Source organism: Mastomys coucha, unplaced genomic scaffold (assembly GCF_008632895.1).
Source record: "Mastomys coucha isolate ucsf_1 unplaced genomic scaffold, UCSF_Mcou_1 pScaffold19, whole genome shotgun sequence".
Lineage (NCBI taxonomy): Eukaryota > Metazoa > Chordata > Mammalia > Rodentia > Muridae > Mastomys > Mastomys coucha.
In genome coordinates, this window is record NW_022196901.1 from 16,472,996 (window position 1) to 16,492,354 (window position 19,359).

The following is a 19,359-nucleotide window of genomic DNA, read 5'->3' on the forward strand; positions in this document are numbered from 1 at the left end:
AAAAAAAAAAAAAAAAAAAAAAGTTGGAAGCAGAATTTCATACTTATAATGTATCATTTTATCACCTCCTAATCACTGTACAAATTTGCAAACTCTTACACTTTCAACCCTTTTATTAGTGATAAGGCTACTTAAACCTACTTGTCAAATCTACTGGCTTTCTGTCATTTTTCAGGTTACAGGCTGTCACGTCCATTTGTCTACTCTAGTCAAATCTAAAATATCGGGGGTAAAAGCCTGATTAGGATTAGAGGCAATAAGGATCCAAAAGGAGTTCTGTGCCTCCTGGATACTCAGACAATCGCTGGTATCTCCTAACTCAGATGTGTTCCAGATTAGTCTTTTTAATCGTTAACACGCCCTCATATTTAGGCATAAAGGTACCCCAAGGAATGATTCGTAAATGGCTAAGATTGGGCACTGTTTCCTGGCCAGCACAACTATCTTAGTTTAATACCAAGCTGTCCTTAGCTTGGAATTTTTCTCAAGGAATCTGCCTTGCCAGAGCTAGCAACAGAGGTCAAACACATTCTTTAGGGCAGTCTCACAATAGATAGTTCACAATAGTTCAAAACTGTTTTACCTCACTTAAGGGCATTAGCAACAACTGTTAAATAGGAACTTCCTGGTCCTTGCCTCCAGCAGAACCAGAGAATTAGCATAAGAATACCAAATTAGCCCCAGAGGGAGGGCACCATCGCTGACCTTGATGTGACTCTTGTCATCTGCCCTGCTTTCTGTATATACCGGATAAGCCTGCTTTTCACTTTGTATAGGAGGACTTGCACGTAAGGCTCACACTATGGACTCGCACTAAGACTAGCACTGGGACTGGCACTCCGGGACTTGAGAGCTGGAACTCGCACTGGTGCTCTGACTAGAACTAGAACTTAGATGGGCTAGGACTTAGATTCAGGCAGTCCACAGTCCCCTGGGCCCGGGGGATGCAGCACCAGTCCAGAGGAGATAGCTGCTGCTTTAGACCCAGTGTGTTTTAGATGGCCTCAGATGTACCTTAACAGCTGAGCTGCCAGATTTACCATCTTTTACAATGACTGTAAAAGTCTGATGCCATTTTTAAGAAATACATTCAGATCCTGTACTTCATGTGTCGTCTCTGCCATTATTTCTTCGCCTACGCCTCGTCGACCTGACTAGCACCCAGTTTCTCCCTCGGGTTGAGGGAGGCCCAGATCGGCCGGCCTGCGGCAACAAGCTGACACATCTTTGAATCAGTAACATTGGTAACTGCTTTTTCCCCTTGAGACTTCTCTCATGTTTAGTTTCTAGATCATAGCGCTTAGCATTCAGTAAACCTTTGCTGAACTACTAAGTTTTTTTCCTTCACTTTCTAAAATAGGATCTCATATATCCCAGGCTGGCCTCGGCCTCCTGGTCAGTCTCCTGAGAGCTGAGATTACAGGTATATCACCATGTCTGGCTTATGGGTGCTAGGAACTGAACCCAGGGCTTTGTGCATGCCAGGCAAATATTCTACCAACTGAGCCATATCTCCAGCCTACCCCCTCCTCCTTCCTTACATTCTTCTTAGTGGCCTTTACTGTTCCTACATCTTAAAAACCCATCTTCCTCAATGTTCAGTCCTCTTCTTTTTTCTTTTTTTTTTTTTTTTTTGTTTTTTTTCAAGACAGGGTTTCTCTGTATAGCCCTGGCTGTCCTGGAGCTCACTCTGTAGACCAGGCTGGCCTCGAACTCAGAAATCCGCCTGCTTCTGCCTCCCAAGTACTGGGATTAAAGGCATGCGCCACCACCGCCTGGCTCAGTCCTCTTCTTTTGAAGAATGCAAGAATTATAGGTGTGCATCCCCATGTTCAGCCCATTACTGTTCACTATTTAGCATTTACCAAGCACCAAGCAGTTACCTGCTTCATACATGACTTCATTATAATCCTGTGAGATGTTCATCAACACTGCACCAACAAGGGAGATGAAATACTGAGATGCCCAACAACTCTCCCAAGGTCCCAGGGCACCAGATGGCAGAGCCAGATTTCAGCTCAGGCACTTCAGTTCCACAGTATGTATACACATATAATACTCAATTGCCTATACTTACAAGCCTGGCTGCCTCAGCTGAAACCATTCACTTCTCTTAGCCTCAATTGCTATACCAACAACTCCAAAAGACTTTTTTTTTTTTTTTTGGATTTTCAAGACAGGGTTTCCTTGTGTAGCCCTGGCTGTCCTGGAACTCATTCTTTAAACCAGGTTGGCCTCAAACTCAGAAATTCGCCTGCCTCTGCCTCCCAAGTGCTGGGATTAAAGGCGTATGCCACCACTGCCTGGCTCCAAAAGACTCTTAATGAGTCACAGACCAATGTCCAACCAACTATAAGACAGATTTACTAATATTTCAACACAGTGTGCTCCTCTTCCTCAAAACCTGGCTACACATCTCCATCAAGAGATAGCCTGTGAGTTAGCCCTGTAGCAGAACATTATTCATTTTCCATATTGCCAAGAGAATTGTTCTTTTCTTAGAGACACGTGAGTTTGTGTGTATGTATGCATGTGGAGGCCAGACGACACCCTCAAGTGTTATTCTTCATCCCCTCCTTCAGTCAGGGTTTCTCACTGGCCCAGAGTCCACCTTGTATCTAGACTAGCTGGCCAGGAAGCACCATATACCCGTCTCTTCCACCTCAGTGCTGGGATTACATAACTGCTTTGCTCATTACATTACCCTTAAGTCTCCTAATTCTTCCTGTCCCCTTTGCTCTTCTACCAAATCCCCAGACTTTTTAAAGTGGGTTCTGGAAACTGAACTTATACTGGCTTACAAGTACTCCAGTGACTTATCTCCCGGGGCTAGCCTGGGAAACTTTGATGGCTTCATGTCTTCAAAAATAATAATTCATTCCTAAATATAGCATTAAGAAAATACAGCATAAACAAAGTTCCATCTAGACTAGATTTCTCCTGGACCTAATTTCCCACAGCCTTGACCCCTCACGTGTGGTAGACAGTCTTCACTCCTGTGTCTCTGGTATCCTGTCTTCTATCCAGAATGTCTTTTCTCCCTTCTCTACTTCATAAACCGCCGCTCCTGTTTTAAAGATCTGCTGGAGTTTGTTGTCTGCTTTTTTAAAGATAGGGCCAGGCTGGTCTCTTAACTGCTGTGTAGTCAAGGAGGACTTTGAACTTCTAACTTTCCTGTCTCTATTTCCAAGTCCTCAGAGTATAGGTGCACATCACAATTCCCACAGAGATTATTACTTTTGCTCTGAAGCCCTGTTTGACCCCTATGGCTGAGACAGCATGCTATGGTCAGTGCTATGCCAACCCTGGGCTTAGCAATTACGAGCTTACCTATGCCTATCATGTTGAACTGCCTTAAAATACAGTGTACTAAGGGAAAACTAGGAATGGGGCCCATTTCTGATGCTCTGAATGAGCGAAAGCTCTGCACAGTAAATACCTTCCAATCTTTGGGATCAAGTGTTTTCAGCATGGGGAACTCCTCTAACTGTAACTCTTCATCTTCTGATTCCTCTGACAACTCTTTCTTATCTTCCAGTTCCTGAAAAGATGTCGAAGCATTTCTGTTTCTCCTCTTAACAAACGCTTCAAACCATCTTCCCACAGGTTCAACTTGACAGACTGCAGAGGCTGTGATGAAGAACAGCAAGGCTTTAATCTATTGCATGGAACACATCTATTTCAAGGCAACACGATTTCTTAGGAAGAGCAGAACAATGATGTCAGAATATAATTTTAAAACCACCAACTATAAAAATACCAGTTGCATCCTGGGTAACAAATTATCATGTTTTTATTCTAGCAGTCTCTTTCAGTTAATGTGCCTCTAAGGCTGATGAGCTGAGTTCAATACCCAGAACCCACATAAAGGTAGGAGAGAGCTGACTCATGAACTTCCCCTTTGACCTCTGCACATGCTGTGTGGCACTCAAAAACACTTGCTCACTGATTTTTTTTTTTTTAAGCAAAAGAAAATAATTTCGGCAGCTAATCAATATTTCCCTGATGATGTGAGAAATGAGGGTGAGGAACCAGTAATAGTAATTAAAAAATGATAAAAAGCCATCAAGAAGACAAAGACTGCACACTCATGTGATCTTAATTATTAACAGTTTAGCTATTAAAATGGTTAATAAGTCTAAGGATTCTCCAGCAACGATCTGTTGAAACAGACAATTTTCCAAGCCAATGCTGAGGACTCATTTCTGTTTCTATGTCCTAGTGACACAGACTGGATGTAAACCCAGAATTCCAGGGCTTTAATCTAGAACTGTAAATTTCTTGGAACAGATTGAATCATTTCAGGATGGAAACAATACCTATCTCATCCAGTTCCAAGAATATCTGAATGCAGTTTTTAAACTATAAACTGCTGTAGAGAAGGTAATATATAACAAAATTCAAAAATGGTAATCTGGGTCAGGGAAAAAGTGAGATCATAATTTTAATTTCATAAGAAATCAGAGGGCAATTTTTTGGTGCATAATTTGTGGGCAACATTTTCTATGACCCTTTCTTTTTCACGTTTTAATTGGCTTATGATATTAAGATTTCCTCCACCTAACACAGGAGAAGAGTCAAACGCTAAAATGAACCAGCAGAGAAGCGGGGGCGTGGCTTTCAAAACATAGCCTTTGAAGCCCTTCCCTCCAGTACAGGATTACCGAGACACACAAACGCAACACGTGCCATGGGAAACATTTAAAAATCACATTCAACAAGTGCCCACGGTAAGCGGCTATGGGAATTAATGTAGACCACTAAAATGAGAGACCCGACGCTTGAAACATTTTCTGGCGTGCTGGGCTATAAACCAAAACCCCCAAAGCAGGAGGCTAAGTTGTACTTTTGACCATCCTTGGTGTAAGCTAAGCTGTCCAGGAGCGTCCACAGGGGGCTTCCAACCGACTGAGGAAGTTCTGAGTTCCGACACGCAAAATACACAGCCGCCGGGAGCAAAGGTAGAGGGGAAGGGGCTTACGGGGTTCTCAAGGCATTGTACAGCTCCCGGCACGTGGGTGCGTGCAGCCGGGTGGCTCCGCCGTGGGCATGGGGGTGCTCTAGGGGGTCTTCCGGGGTCCAGGCAGGTTCGGTCCTCAACCGCTCCGCCCGCTCCGTGAGTCAGCAGCCCCAGAGAATGAAGGAACCACAGGTGCACCAGCAAGACGCCCCCACCCTCCTTTCTGAGCAACCGGGGACACTTCAAATTACAGCACTGAGCAACAGGGGGTCGTCACGGTCCCACGAGCCCCGGAGCCGGCCGCCGGGGTCAAAGCTACCCGCATAGGGGTTGCCAGGGAGAGGGCTGAGGCAGGGGTGCCCGAGGCAGGACGGAAACCGGGCTGGGTGGGCACGTACCGGAGGTCAGAGCGTGGGTGATGGCCGTGCCCTGGCCCTCCGCGGCGCTGGGCAGGAGCAGCATGCTGGCCGGGGCTGGTCCAGCGGACGCCGCGACTCGCGTCCGGCAGGCAGGGCCCTCTGCGTCCGCACTAGCTGCTCGCCTGAGCCTCGCGCCGAGGCTCTACGCCCAGGAACCGGCGCATGCAGACGACCAGGAAGCACTTCCGGGATGGGGCTTTCGCGGTGCGGCCGCCAATCCCACCCCCACGGACTCGCGCCAATGCGCGCGGCCGCCCACTTCCTCTAGGACTCGAAACCGGCCGGAGACCAAGGAGCCCGAAAGAACAGTTCCTAGACGCATCAGTTCCTGCGTGGAAAAGGATTTTGTTTTGTTTTGTTTTGATTTTTTGTTTTGTTTCTCTCGTGAGGGCAAGACGGAGAAAATAATTTTGAAAAAGAACTTCACTCACTGTTGGCACCCAGGCCGGCCTCTTACTCGTGAAAATCCCGTCTCAATCTCCTAAGTGCTGAGGTTTCAGTCATACACCGATCTCTAGGTACCTCATATAAGTGGAATCATATAACTATATATTATTGTATTATTATATTAACTATAAATAATTATATACTATATTATAACATTGTCTCTATATGAGTGGTGTAATCACTAGTATAATGGTCACAGAATTTATTTTTTTAAGGCCAAATAGTACTATATTCACATAACCACATTTTGTTTATCCAATCATATGTATATGGATACTTGGACTATTCTTCATTTGGCCTTTGCTAATGCTGCTATGCAGCTATGAATATGGCTGTACAAGTATCTCTTTGAAATCCCACTTCCAACTACTGGGCATTCGATATTCAGACATGGAATTACTAGTTTATAGAGATTTTATTTTGGTTGTTTTCAGTTTTTCGAAACCATTGCAATGTTATACCATACCAACAGTGTAAAAAGGATCTGATTTTTTTTCCAACATCCCCTCAAACTTTATTTTCTTTTTAAAAATAATAGCGATCCATGGGTCGGGCATGGTGGTGCACACCTTTCATCGAAGCAGATACCTTTAAGTTCGAGGACAGCCTGATCTGTTGCTGGATACCCACGACTACAGAGTCGGTCTTAAGACCAAAAAAAAAAAAAAAAAAAAAAAAAAAAAAAAAAGCCATCCTAAAGAGAATACAGCGCTTTTGATTTTGATTTAAACATACTTTCACGCGTCCGTTTATTGGCATTTGTGATCTCCTTTACCTACCTACCTTTTCCTTTATCTTTTAAGCGTCCCTCCCACTTTCGATCATAACCACCAGATTGTTTTACTTCTTTGTATAACCTGGATACACATTCCCTAACCGAAGTGCATTCATTACCTTTATTCAGTTTGTAGATCTAGCCACCAATTAATTGTGTCTACACTGCCAGGCATTTTACAAGCACTGTTATGTATGTAGTGCCTTCCCAATCTTGTGAGGTAAAGAGCAAATTAAGACTTGTAGATGTAATCAATTACCCGGCTGTGTGTACTGTTTACTAAGGACTAGATCAAGATTTCAGGTCATCAACTGAGCCAGGGTTAATCTTGGAAGTTCCTGTCCGGGTTCCTAAAAAGACTAGACTTGTGAGGGAGTGGGGTGAGCAGACGTCTCCTCCTAACCGGCAGTCCCTCCTCCAGTCCGCGGCGCCCGCAGTCCGCAGGCGCGGCGTGACCCGGCGCCCGAGCGCGGAGCACTTCCGGTGGGGAAGAGAAAGGGAAGACACCAGCGGAAGCGGGGAACGTGCTGTGTAATCCCTGAGCCGCGAAGGCGCTTGTGGCGGCTTCTAAAATGCCGGATTACCTAGGTGCGGACCAGCGGAAAACCAAAGAAGATGAGAAGGACGACAAGCCCATCCGAGGTGAGCGGACACGGGCTAGGCCTCCCACCCGGGAGGGACCGGCGCTGGCACCGCTGAGGCGCAGGATGGCCGCCGCCTCGGTGCCCTGTCGGCCTTAGATCTGAGCGGTGACCGGCCTGGGCCTCAGCCCTGTCTGCCTCTGTCTGTTCCTGACTCACCTCAAGCTCCGGATTCTTCTCCTGCTGGCTGACGGTTTTTTTGTTTTGTTTTGTTTCTTCCCGAATCGAACATTTTATATTTTACCAGGCGCTGAAGTTCTGTGTCTAGTGTAGCCTTGAGGGTCTTCAAAAAGTGGCCAGCCAGGCGGGCTTTGAGTTCTACCTGCCGGCCCTATCCATTCCCCCCTCCTCCCCAGTTGTAGCAGCTTGATGCTGTCACAGTGTAGCGACAATCCTGAAACACGATGGTTCAAAACTCGAGTCAGAAGAGATAAAGTCTCATATTTGCCCCTTGATTTCAGCCAAGAAATGAATTGCCAATTTACGTTCTTTTCTAGATATTTCTAATATATGTAGAAGTATATATTAGACACAAGACTCGCATGTGTCATAATGTATCTTGCTTTGTATTAGCATCTTGAATTTACAGATTTCATGATGGCAAGTGCTGGTCTTTCTATATGCTTATTGTCCCATGTGTGGCTGTACAATAACATTTAATCATTGGTAGAGATTTCGAATGTTCCAGTTCACAAATGGCTGTGTTTACTCCCCGTAGAGACTGGACTTGTTGACAATTTTTTCACTCCGTGTATGAGATGTGGTCAACATTTGAATGTAAACTTTGCCCCCACACCTTTTTAAGTTTCATCTTCATGCTTTGTTTTAAACTTTTTTTAACCTTAAAAACTATTTTTCAGTGTTGTGGTGTCTCTCTCTTCCCTTTCTTAACAACGTCAGCCTCTTCTAGCACCCGTCCTTCACCATTTATGCCTCGTCCCCCAGAGGAGGCATTCTTTATATTCACTGACTCTGCCACATACCTTAAAAGTGTTTTGCACCATTGAGAGTTTCAGGTACTCAGGACCTATGGGAAAGCTTAGTCATAAAGTTTGTATGTCATCTGTTTATACTAACCTCTAGCCTTCTCTGGATGTGATATTTTGTAAAAGTATTCATATTATTTTGGAGTTCAAGTATGACTAAAGTGTGTTGGATTTTATGTGCATCTTATATGATCTTTACAGAAACATTGTGAAGGTAAAGTTCTCTTTGTGTTAGATGATGAAATTAATGCTTGAGAAATTAAATGGTTTCCCTAAGGTGACCTGGCAAGTAATGACTTATTTTATCTAGCCATGAGGTTGCTGCAGTGTCAAGCCCCATGATCTTTTGGCCCCTGTCTTGGTTCTGTGGCATCGTTTTGACTGGCTTCGGGAGTTCCATACCCTGGGATCACCTGATTTCTGGTGACTGTCATCCCACTCTGATGACTCTTAGACTCACTCCATCTTCACTTATAAAACGGCAAACTTCCCATCATACTTTATGCTCTCCCTTTTTAACTGTGGGAACTTCATTGTTTCATGTCTCTTTCTGCTTTTTGGCTATCCACATTGTTCAAACCAGTTTAACCTTGTTGATCAGTTTACTTCAACTCAGGCTTTTAGTTCACCTGGCTCCTCCTGCTGATTATTGTGACTGTTCACCCCTCTTGGCCAGAATAGTCTCAGTCAGGCCTTTACTTCTTCAGCCCTCAGTGTAGCTCTTGGCTCCTGGCTGTTGGTGACTTTTCTTCTTTCCCTCAAGAGTTCTTTTCTGTGTTACTGTTCACTCAATTCTGCCTCAGAGGACTCAGTGCCAGTTTCTGTCAAATCTAACCTCAGCTCTGTTCCTGGCCTTACCTCTCCTTTCTCCCCTGGGACTTAGACACTCTTCCAGTATGTGTTTCTATAGAATTTTCTCCTTTTATATCTCTAAATATACTAATATCTATTTGTCTTAAAAGCATACCTTTGAGAAAACCTATTCTCTCTTTTCGATCTACGACCCATATTCTTCATTGTCTCTTCTCCCTCCCTGCCTTCTTTCCTCTTTTTCTCCCCCTTCCTCCCCTCCCTCTGTCCTTTCTCTCCTCTCTCCCTATTCCACTCCCTTCCTTCCTTCTTTCTCCTTGCCTAAACAGCTAAAAGGACAAGCTCAGTATTAGGAGGACCCAGATGTAAATCTTGGTGTTGGTTCTTACTAACTGGCCATGGAATCACAGAGAAGTCACCTAATTCTCCAGTGTAGTTTAGAAGCAATCGTTATGTGGGATGAAGTACATATCCATTTGTCTGTAATCACTGTAGCTCACGTAGTGACTGTTGAACATGGCGGCTTCTGTTGCCCTGTCTGCTACTTACTAGGTAACCTTGCTAAGCTTTTCTAACCCAACTTTATCGCTTGTCTTGCTTGCTGCTTCTCTTTCCTTCATTGTGTCCTATAATAGTTTCTCTAGAGTTTCCTTTGGGTGATTCCCTCCATTCACATCTGGAATTGTCTCTTCTCATGTGATTCTCAGTTAACCTTTTCCCTCTCTCTCTCTAGTTCATAAAGGTTTATTGTGGGAGGTGGCAAGCAGGGTAGGATCCATCCGTGGGACTGCTTTTCTTGAGGTCACCCGTAGGCTGCTCAGCTCCTCTCTGCTTCCTCTTGGTGCATCCCCCCCCTTCTTGATGAATTTGAGCTCCATTTGTTCTTGGAGACCTTGGAAACATTTCATAAAGCCACACACCTCCTGGAGCATGTCTTCAAAGAATTTGGTGTAGTTAGTCTCTGCCTGTATTGTCACATTGGGATGTGCTGGGTTAGGGATTCTCGAGATTTCCATTAGAATCTGAAATTTATAGGACAAGTCATGGGATAGACAGTTATAGTTGTAACTATGACTTTATTATGGATAGATGCAAAGGACAGTGGTGACTTCTGGGGGAACCAGAAATGAGAAGTGCACAGATGCTCCTGATTGTCTCAACAAGATAGAATAGTATAATAAATTAATTATCAGTTTGGGAAGAGTGTTGGAGACTCAGTGTCAGAACCCAGGTTTTTTTGTTTTTTGTTTTTTTTTAAACTGGGGGCTGGATAGTTAAGGCAAGTTTTGCCTAGCCCATTCGGAAATTCCAGATTCTCAGAAGGAAAGTTGATGTTATGCATAAGCTGTTATTTGTGCAAATAGTTTTGGTACAGTAAGTGACTCTTAGTTTTGGAATGATCAAAACTCCCCAAATCCAAGTTTTCAGACAGCAAGCAAGCTTCCAAAGGGTAGCAGGCCAGCTGACTCTTCTTTGTAGGTATAGATGCCCGAAGCTTAGGGAAACTGAAATGGATTGAGGTGTCTCTCTGCCAACCGGTTTCTCTAGTTATTATTTCTGTACACTGAGATTCCCAGGCACAAAGCCTGAGAACTGTTTGATTCTTCTCTTCTGTGGCTCCCAATTTATCCTGCTGATGTGTGCACTGTAGAATCTTACTCTTGGGGCTTTTCTAGGTCTGGCTTTCTTTCCTCTTTCTTTATTTTTTCCTTTGTTTTTTACAGTGCTAGGGATTAAACTTCCAGCTTCTTACATGCTAAGGCCAACTTTGTCTTATAACTTACACTGTTGTGAGAGTCTTGTGACCTCGGATTGGCCTCACATACTCCATTTTGTTGCTGAGCCAGTTCTTCCTAAGGTATAGTTTTGTGGGTTTTTTGAGACAAGAGTCTTTCCATGCCATGCGGTGGTGGCACACGCCTTTAATCCCAGCACTTGGGAGGCAGAGGCAGGCGGATTTCTGAGATCGAGGCAGCCTGGTCTACAGAGTGAGTTCCAGGACAGCCAGGCCTACACAGAGAAACCCTGTCTCGAAAGAACAAACAAACAAATGAAAAAGAGTCTTTCCATGTAGCCTTGGCTGTCTTGGAACTTGCTCTGTAGACCACGCTAAACTCAAACTCACAAAGATACTGCTTACCTCTGCCTCTCAAGTGCTGGAATTAAAGGCATGTGCCGCCATGCCCAGCTGGGATGCAGTTTTTTAATGTTAAGATGTGCTGTGGTCCTGGTACTCAAGGACTGTGTTACCAGTACCCTAAATCTCCACTGCCATGTCCCTTTATGCTCTAACAAGAGTACTCCTTCACCCAGACTGCTCTGGTCGCTGTTATTAACTAAGAGTGCTCTTCCTCTACTCGGGACACTCCCAAAGAGCCCATCCTTCTTTATGGAAATCATCTTCCTGGATTGAAAAAATGTTTCTTTAAAATATGTACAGTTAATTTTTAAAATACTTGTTTATTGGTGCTTTGCTTGCATGTATGTATGTATAATACATGTGTACCTGGTACCTGCAGAGGCCAGAAGGTAGCATAGCATGCACTAGAACTAGAGTTGCAGATTGTTATGAGAGACTCATCCTGGCACTGGGAATCCAACCTCAGTACTCCAGAAGAACAGCAGTGCTTTTAATCCCTACAACATCCTGTCATCCCCTACAGTTGAACTTTGATGTTCATAGTAAATATATTCTATAAAGTCTTGCAAATGATGAACTAACAAATACTGAACCAGTGCTTGTAGAAATATCTTACTTTACAGATATACACACAGTGTATAGATTCTAATGCTGCATTCTAGAAACAACTGATCCTGGTAGGTGTTTGTTTATTTTACAGAAGTAATGTTACTTGCCTGAGGCTATCCCACTAACAGTCAGAACTGAGATGAGTTTCTATCAGACTTGGCTGAGCGTCTTAGACTATAGACTGCATTATCTCCTACCTGACGTATCACCTCTGTGTGAGAGCCTTGAGACAGAACTATGTTCTCTTCATGATCTTGAATGCCCACAGAAGCACATGACTATTGACTTGGGGATTATAGTTAAATTTTAGTGACAGCTCAGATTCTCCTGCCTCTGCCTCCCAAGTGCTGGAATTAAAGGCATTTGCCATCACTACCCAGCTGCTGCTTTGTATTTCATTGTATAAATATAGCATGATTTTTTTTAAACCAAGATCCATAGTGAGTATGTTTTATTTGTGTAGTATGTAAAGTATATAAAATAGTAATCTTGTGTGTAATTCATTCTCCCTTCCCCAGTCTTATTCAGGTTTTGGAATTCTGTTACAACATTTTGATTTGAACAGAAAAGGTGACCATCTTCCCTCTCTTGCTGAACTTCATGTTAATTTTTGTTTCTGTTTTGTTTTAGCTCTGGATGAAGGGGATATTGCCCTGCTGAAAACTTATGTAAGTCTTTCAAATGGCTACAATGTGGCGGCAATGTTTTGTGCTTAAACAAAACTTGTTTTTGTTTTATCTTTTTTAACTGATTAGAAGGGTCTATCAAAGAGCTCACACTAATTAAGAGGAGTTCTCTGCCCAAAGTTTCTGTGTAGATGACCCAGAGTGGGTATGCAGCATGCCTAACCTTATTCCTGGCCTTTCTACAACCTCTAATAAAGGTGATTGTGACAAGATTAGATTTGAAATGGGAAATGTAAGTACTTAGAAATAGGCTATTTCCCAACTAGGCATGGTAGCTCTGCTTCTCACCCAGCACTCAGGATGGCCATGAGGCTGAGGCTAGCCAGGGCTACTTAGTAAGATGCAGATCAACTAACTAGAGGGTGAGCCCATCAGAACATGCAGAAGTCACTGCTTTAGGAACATGTCTAAAATGGTCTCCCTCCCCAGGTTCTGATCAGTAAGGGTCTTCAGATTGTTAATGTTAAAAGTTGTATGTGACATTAGCAAGCTGCTGATATTCATATGTTCTAATTAAACTGATCTTTATCACCTAGGGCCAGAGTACTTATTCGAGGCAGATCAAGCAGGTTGAAGATGACATTCAACAACTTCTCAAAAAAATTAATGAGCTCACTGGTACGTATTTATCCCAACTTCTTTTCTTTACATGAATTGTTCACTGGTGTTTTTTTTTGGTTTTTTTTTTTTTTTTTTTTTTTGGTTTTTTTCGAGACAGGGTTTCTCTGTATAGCCCTGGCTGTCCTGGAACTCACTCTGGAGACCAGGTTGGCCTCGAACTCAGAAATCCGCCTGCCTCTGCCTCCCAAGTGCTGGGATTAAAGGCGTGCGCCACCACCGCCCGGCAAATTGTTCACTGTTAAATATAAAAAGTTAAATATAAATTTGAAGTAAAATTTGAAGTTAAATTATGACTTACAGATTTTAAAAGAAATTTGACCACATTTAACACTCTTTTACTACATACTTTTTTACAACTGTGTTTAGTCCTTGTGCAGTTAAGTAACATCATCCTTTGTACAAGTAATGTTTCTGCTGGTCAGAGCCTAGCTCAGTAAACTCTAATACATCAAAAATTTATATTGATTTAAAAATGCGATTTTTCTTTTTATCCAGTATGGATATTGTCTGGTTCTTGACACTTTCTTGGGAATTTAAATAGTGGAAATCTTTCAGTATAAGAAAACAAAACAAAGCAAAAGTCAAGTAGGCTTTACTTTTTTTGGTCTGATTGCTTTTGGGCAGTGGTTTTGGGTGGGGCTATAGGATAATGATTCTGTTTGAAGGCATTAGGCAGTGCCAGGAGGCAGCTTGATCCCTGTGATGTGCAGAAAGGTAGTACTCCTGGTATATGTGTTGTGTCTAGAAACTGGGGGTGCTGCTAAGAATCCTACAAAATGTACAGGACAGTCCCTGGGGAAGAAGTTACTCAGTCCAAGTGCCAGCAGTGCTGGGTTGAGGAAGTTAGTCTTAGGATAGTGTGCTACGTTTGCTGAATTGTGTCTTCGTTCTCTTTGTAGGTATTAAAGAGTCTGACACTGGGTTGGCACCTCCAGCCCTCTGGGATTTGGCTGCAGACAAACAAACACTTCAGAGTGAACAACCGCTACAAGTTGCAAGGTATGCACAATGCTCTTTGGGGATTTATTTTTATTTCTAAGCACACTTTAGAGTTTGAGGCTAATACAGTACTTAAAAGAAATTTGTTGTTTCACATTTTATAAATAAAGCTTTCTACAAGCATCTTGAATTAGAATTTTTATCTTAAGTAGTTACTAAAATATGTGAAGTTGAGATCATATAAAAGTGGAGATGCTCAGAAAGTACAGAGGAAGTGTGGAAACCTCAATTCTCACAGTGCAGTGAGATAACTCCCATGTGCACAGTGTGGCTCTTAGAGTCAGAAGATAACTTTTAGGAGTCCTCTCTTTTACCAGATAGATCTAGGGAGTAAACTCAGAATACCAAGTTTGGTGGCAAGCCCTTATAGCCTGCTGAGCCATCTTACCAGCTCCTTGAGGTTTTTTTTTATTTGTTTCTTTGTTTGATTTTTGTTTTTTCGAGACAGGTTTTCTCTGTAGCATTGGCTCTCCTGAAACTCACTCTGTAGACCAGGCTGGCCTTGAACTCAAAGATCCGCCTGCCTCTGCCTCCCAAGTGCTGGGATTAAAGGTGTGTACCACCACAAATGGCTGATGTGTTTTGTTTTTGAGTCTGCTTTGCAAATATAGCTCTGGTGGCCTAGTGCTATGTAAGTGGACGAGGCTGACTTGAAGTGGGATGGTCCTTTACTTGTATCTTCAATGCTGGAATTACAAGTCTGCTATGCCCTGCCTCTGCACATGCCCAGCTCCATCTCTTTGGGTGAATAGGTTCTGTTGTGGGTGCTCTGTTACTGACACTGAGTGTGGGCTATTCTCACACTTGTCACAGATCTTTAGACATGACTTCCTTAGGACTTTGATAACTTGTGATACTTAAAGTAGCACCTTAGCTACCTGAGGGACAGTTTCTATGGATGATTTGCTTTTTTTCTATCCCAGGACCATGATTTCTTGCTTCTTTTGATGTATTCATACGTTTTCATCTGACGGGGGTGTGGTTCAGTACTGGCTCTTAGCCCTGGATGAAAAAGCAGTAACTGGCATTGTAATCCATCAGCCCTTTCCCAGTGTCGGTTATTGTTGGTGCTTGCTGATATTTTTTAAGGTTTTTTGTTTGTTTGTTTTTTGTCTGCCTCTTGTTTTGCTCAACTGATGATAAGTAATTGTGGTTGACTGCATTTCTTAGATTCCCTACTGATATGATTAAAGACAGGCTCTGAGGTAGCAGCAGCTAGGCGGACACTTGGTAGCTCTTTGAGTTTGGACTGAGGAATGCTGGACGCATCCTGCCCCTCTAGCTGTCAGGTTTCCATTGTCAGAGGTTGGTGGGTCTCAGGTTTCCATTGTCAGAGGTTGCTGGGTCTCAGGTTTCCTCCACACGTGCGGGCAAGAGGAAGAGACTGAGTTTAAAAGTTGAATATTGCCAGCAGTGGTGGCACACGCATTTAATCCCAGCACTTGGGACGCAGAGGCAGGTGGATTTCTGAGTTTGAGGCCAGTGTGGTCTACAGAGTAAGTTCCAGGACAGCCAGGGATACACAGAGAAACCCTGTCTCAAAAAAAAAAAAAAGTTAAGTATTAACTCTAATGGGTTACCACACCATGTGTGTAGAGGTCAGAGAAAAATTTGTAGGAATTAATTCTTTTCACCAGATGAGTCTTAGAAGTCAAAGTCAGCTCTTTAGGCTTGGCAACAAGTACCTTTCCCACTGAGCCGCACGAGCCACCAGCTTTTTACAAAAAAAAAGGAAAAAAGAATCTTTATATTGTTATAGTCCATTAATGATTTTCAGGGTTCCAAAATACTGAATTTTTCTTTTCTGACTAGTTCTGCTAGCATTCTTAATGCTTTTAAGTAAGGATAGGCTGTTGAAGGTCTTCATTTTGTAAGTCGAAGTTTCTGTATATATACTTCTTTCTTTTTTTAAAGATAGAATATCACTCTGTAGCCTAGGCTGGTCTCAAACTTGTAGTGATTCTCCTGTCTCTGCCTCCCAGGTATTGGGATTATAGGCATGGGAAAACATACCCTGCCCACTTTTTAAACTGTAGATTAGCCAGACACCAGATGTGGTAGCACATGGTGGCCTATCCACCCCTGTGATTGTAGCCCTCAGGAGGCTCACAATGTGTTTGCTGTCAGCTGCAGCCACAATTAAGAACATGTCTTAAACCAAAAGACAAATGAACACCCCCGCTGCCTTCCCCATGATTAAAAATACCAAACCCCTCCCCCTGTGCCTGTGGAGCAGCAGGCCAGTCAGCTAAAGTAATAATACACTTAATTTTCCTTATCACACATGCTAGAAGCCAAATGCGTCTCCATCAGTTCTGTCAACATGCCCACTCTAGAGGCTGGGATGTATTTCTCTATATTTGTTGCTATGGTTTATGCAATAGCTGCCCTATATGAATTATATATTCAATTTTCTATTTTCTTTAGTAGATACTTGGACACACATGGTATTATATATTAACCTTTACCAGATCAGAGAGTGAATATTTTCAGATTAAAAATCACAACAAAAATGGATTTAAAATGTGAATCCAGGGGAAAAAATGAAAATACATATTTACTAAATTTTATATAAGATACATGGCTGTGTTCTTAAAGGGAAAATGAAAAGGAAAACCACCTAAGACGAAAAGATATCTGATAATGAAGGGACATGAAGAGGAAAGTCAACCTGGAGAGTTTAGTTTCCTGGGGACGGGTATTGTCTGAAATGTTTCTGGCCTGACTAAGGCTGAGTGCCCCTGGGGACTGAGCACAAGGATCTGGAGCGGTGGCCGCCTACCCTGGGAGGAGGCCACTACCATGAACTCACTGTTAGTGGTTTGGGTTTCTTACCCTCATGAAGCCTTTCGCTATGGTAGATGTACAAAGATAATCAACGCTGATTCGGAGGACCCAAAATACATCATCAACGTGAAGCAGTTTGCCAAGTTTGTGGTGGATCTCAGTGATCAGGTGGCACCTACTGACATTGAAGAAGGGATGAGAGTTGGGTAAGTTGGCACCATGCCTTCATTTTGAATGAGAAAACAGAATGCCATAGAGTACTAAGGGCTGGTGCAACCCATGGTCTTTCCTTCTCTGTGAGCTCCCTGGCCTCACAGCAGCTTAGCCTTCCCACTCCCACCATTTTGTCTTGCACATGTCTTGATGTGTCCCAATTAAGGACGCTTAGCTAAGGTGGAGGCGGTACTGTGACTGAATGTCTGTAGAACACCTAATAAGTCACTCTGTATACCTTTTTCTCTTCATAACTTCTGGGACTATATCTCTTTTGCTTACTTATAATTTGGTTTTAAGGATAAACACTAGTTAGAAAAAGTCCTCTGAAAACTTAAAGAGCATCTATTTTGTTTTTATTTTTACTTCCATAGTGTGGACAGAAATAAATACCAAATTCACATTCCACTACCTCCTAAGATTGACCCAACAGTTACCATGATGCAGGTAAGAAACGTGGGGAGAGGACTGGCATGACTTTAATCTAATTGCAAGCCAGGCATAGTAGCTCTATCTGTAACACCAGCATTTGGGGTTGCTTAGTCACAGAAGGACTGCCACAAATTAAAGGCAGCATGAGCGACATAGTGAGGTTGAGGCTAGCCTGGGCTACAAAGCGAAAGCCTTCTTCATAAAAACAAACAAACAAAACCCCCAAACAAGCAAAAAAAGCAATTGTATCTATTTCAAAAAATTTGAAGCTTTTAAGCAGATAATGGAGGTTATGCACCAAAAAGTTACCAAAAAATTAAAAGATATTTGAGAAGTCTTGGGCTGGTGAGATGACTCAGTGGGGAAGAGCACCGACTGTTCTTCAGAAGGTCATGAGTTCAAATCCCAGCAACCACATGGTGGCTCACAACCACCCATAATGAGATCTGATGCCCTCTTCTGGTGCATCTGAAGACAGCTATAGTGTACTTACATATAATAAATAAATAAATCTAAAAAAAAAAAAGATATTTGAGAAGTCTTTTTCAGTATTTGTCACTTATAAATGTCATAATGTGTAGCAAAACAAATAGTTCTAGGACACTGGAGTTAATCTCCTGACATATAATAAATAGTTCTAACTCCTTTTTCATGAACATTCTTGTTACAGACTGGTTTTTATGGTATTAAATCTCCTTTGGAGGATCTGGTCTGCTTCTCAAAAGCCTGAGTATGTTGTATAATCTTTCTCTTTTAGGTGGAGGAAAAACCTGACGTCACGTACAGTGATGTTGGAGGCTGTAAGGAGCAGATTGAGAAACTGCGAGAAGTAGTTGAAACCCCTCTGCTCCATGTAAGTGGCTGAGTGTCTCATGGCGGCAGCCTTCTGTGTAGTGAGCACTGGCACTGCTTATGTCCCTAGAGCTTAGTGAAAACTCGTGATGCGGTGGAGATGAGAAAGATGGTTAAATTTCAGAAGAGCAAACACAGAATTGAGTGGCCAGGTGTATTACCAGACAAATCCGCTACTTAGATTGGTAAAGGAAATTAGGAGTGGCCAGTAGTACTATGTAAGCATGTTACTGTTGTCATACATAGAAGAAAGTTCTTGTTCCATGGCATGAAGAGAAAAACAGTAAGCCTTAGAGGATAGGAACATACCATACCCGAAAAGTGATTTCTTAGACACTGTTAATTATTTAAAGTGAAAATATGTTGTTAAGGCTGGATAATTAAAGCATCTTTAAAAGTCATTTAGATACACTGATATGGTTTTGGTTTAGATATTATACCTTAAAATAAATGAAAGTATTTTAGATCAAGCATACAAATTATAGATCTACATTGTTTCTATATGCCTTATTTTTATATTATTTATTTTATATCTTTATTGTACAAAAATGGCAAGTGTGAAATTTGTGTCTCTATCACAGCCAGAGAGGTTTGTTAACCTTGGAATCGAGCCTCCAAAGGGCGTGCTGCTGTTTGGGCCACCAGGCACAGGCAAGACACTCTGTGCTAGAGCAGTTGCAAATCGGACAGATGCTTGCTTCATTCGAGTTATTGGGTCTGAGCTCGTACAGAAATACGTCGGTGAGGTAAAGTGAATTTGTCAAAATTACGGCATTTATTGTTCTGTGAGAGATTTGTGATATTTGCATAAAATTAAACACTAATTCCAGGAAGGGAGCCAGTAAGCCGAATGTAAAGTGAATAAATAAAAACATTAAAATTAAATTGAAAATAGTAATTCTTAAGTAGGCTACATTTTAAATTTTTGAGCAATGTTTTCTCCCCAGAAGAATTAAATTTAGTGTAGTTTTGGTATGTGGTT

The 19,359-nt window shown here is 42.5% G+C and overlaps 2 protein-coding genes across 2 annotated transcripts in view; one reads left to right on the forward strand and one right to left on the reverse strand.

The window, feature by feature from the left end:
• The window catches only part of Dnajc2 (DnaJ heat shock protein family (Hsp40) member C2), a 30,484-nt gene extending 24,885 nt beyond the window's left edge, over positions 1 to 5,599 (reverse strand). Inside the window, exons 1-2 of the mRNA XM_031380090.1 lie at positions 5,359 to 5,599; positions 3,440 to 3,630 (exon numbers count right to left, since the gene is read on the reverse strand). Of these exons, the coding sequence (XP_031235950.1) occupies positions 3,440 to 3,630; positions 5,359 to 5,422 (255 nt within the window). The 5' untranslated portion in view covers positions 5,423 to 5,599. The remainder of the gene's footprint in view (positions 1 to 3,439; positions 3,631 to 5,358) is intronic.
• Positions 5,600 to 7,015: 1,416 nt separating this feature from the next.
• Positions 7,016 to 19,359, forward strand: part of Psmc2 (proteasome 26S subunit, ATPase 2) — a 17,042-nt gene continuing 4,698 nt past the window's right edge. The window contains exons 1-8 of the mRNA XM_031380093.1: positions 7,016 to 7,243; positions 12,418 to 12,455; positions 13,010 to 13,091; positions 13,994 to 14,093; positions 16,955 to 17,086; positions 17,468 to 17,540; positions 18,283 to 18,378; positions 18,959 to 19,123. Of these exons, the coding sequence (XP_031235953.1) occupies positions 7,174 to 7,243; positions 12,418 to 12,455; positions 13,010 to 13,091; positions 13,994 to 14,093; positions 16,955 to 17,086; positions 17,468 to 17,540; positions 18,283 to 18,378; positions 18,959 to 19,123 (756 nt within the window). The 5' untranslated portion in view covers positions 7,016 to 7,173. The remainder of the gene's footprint in view (positions 7,244 to 12,417; positions 12,456 to 13,009; positions 13,092 to 13,993; positions 14,094 to 16,954; positions 17,087 to 17,467; positions 17,541 to 18,282; positions 18,379 to 18,958; positions 19,124 to 19,359) is intronic.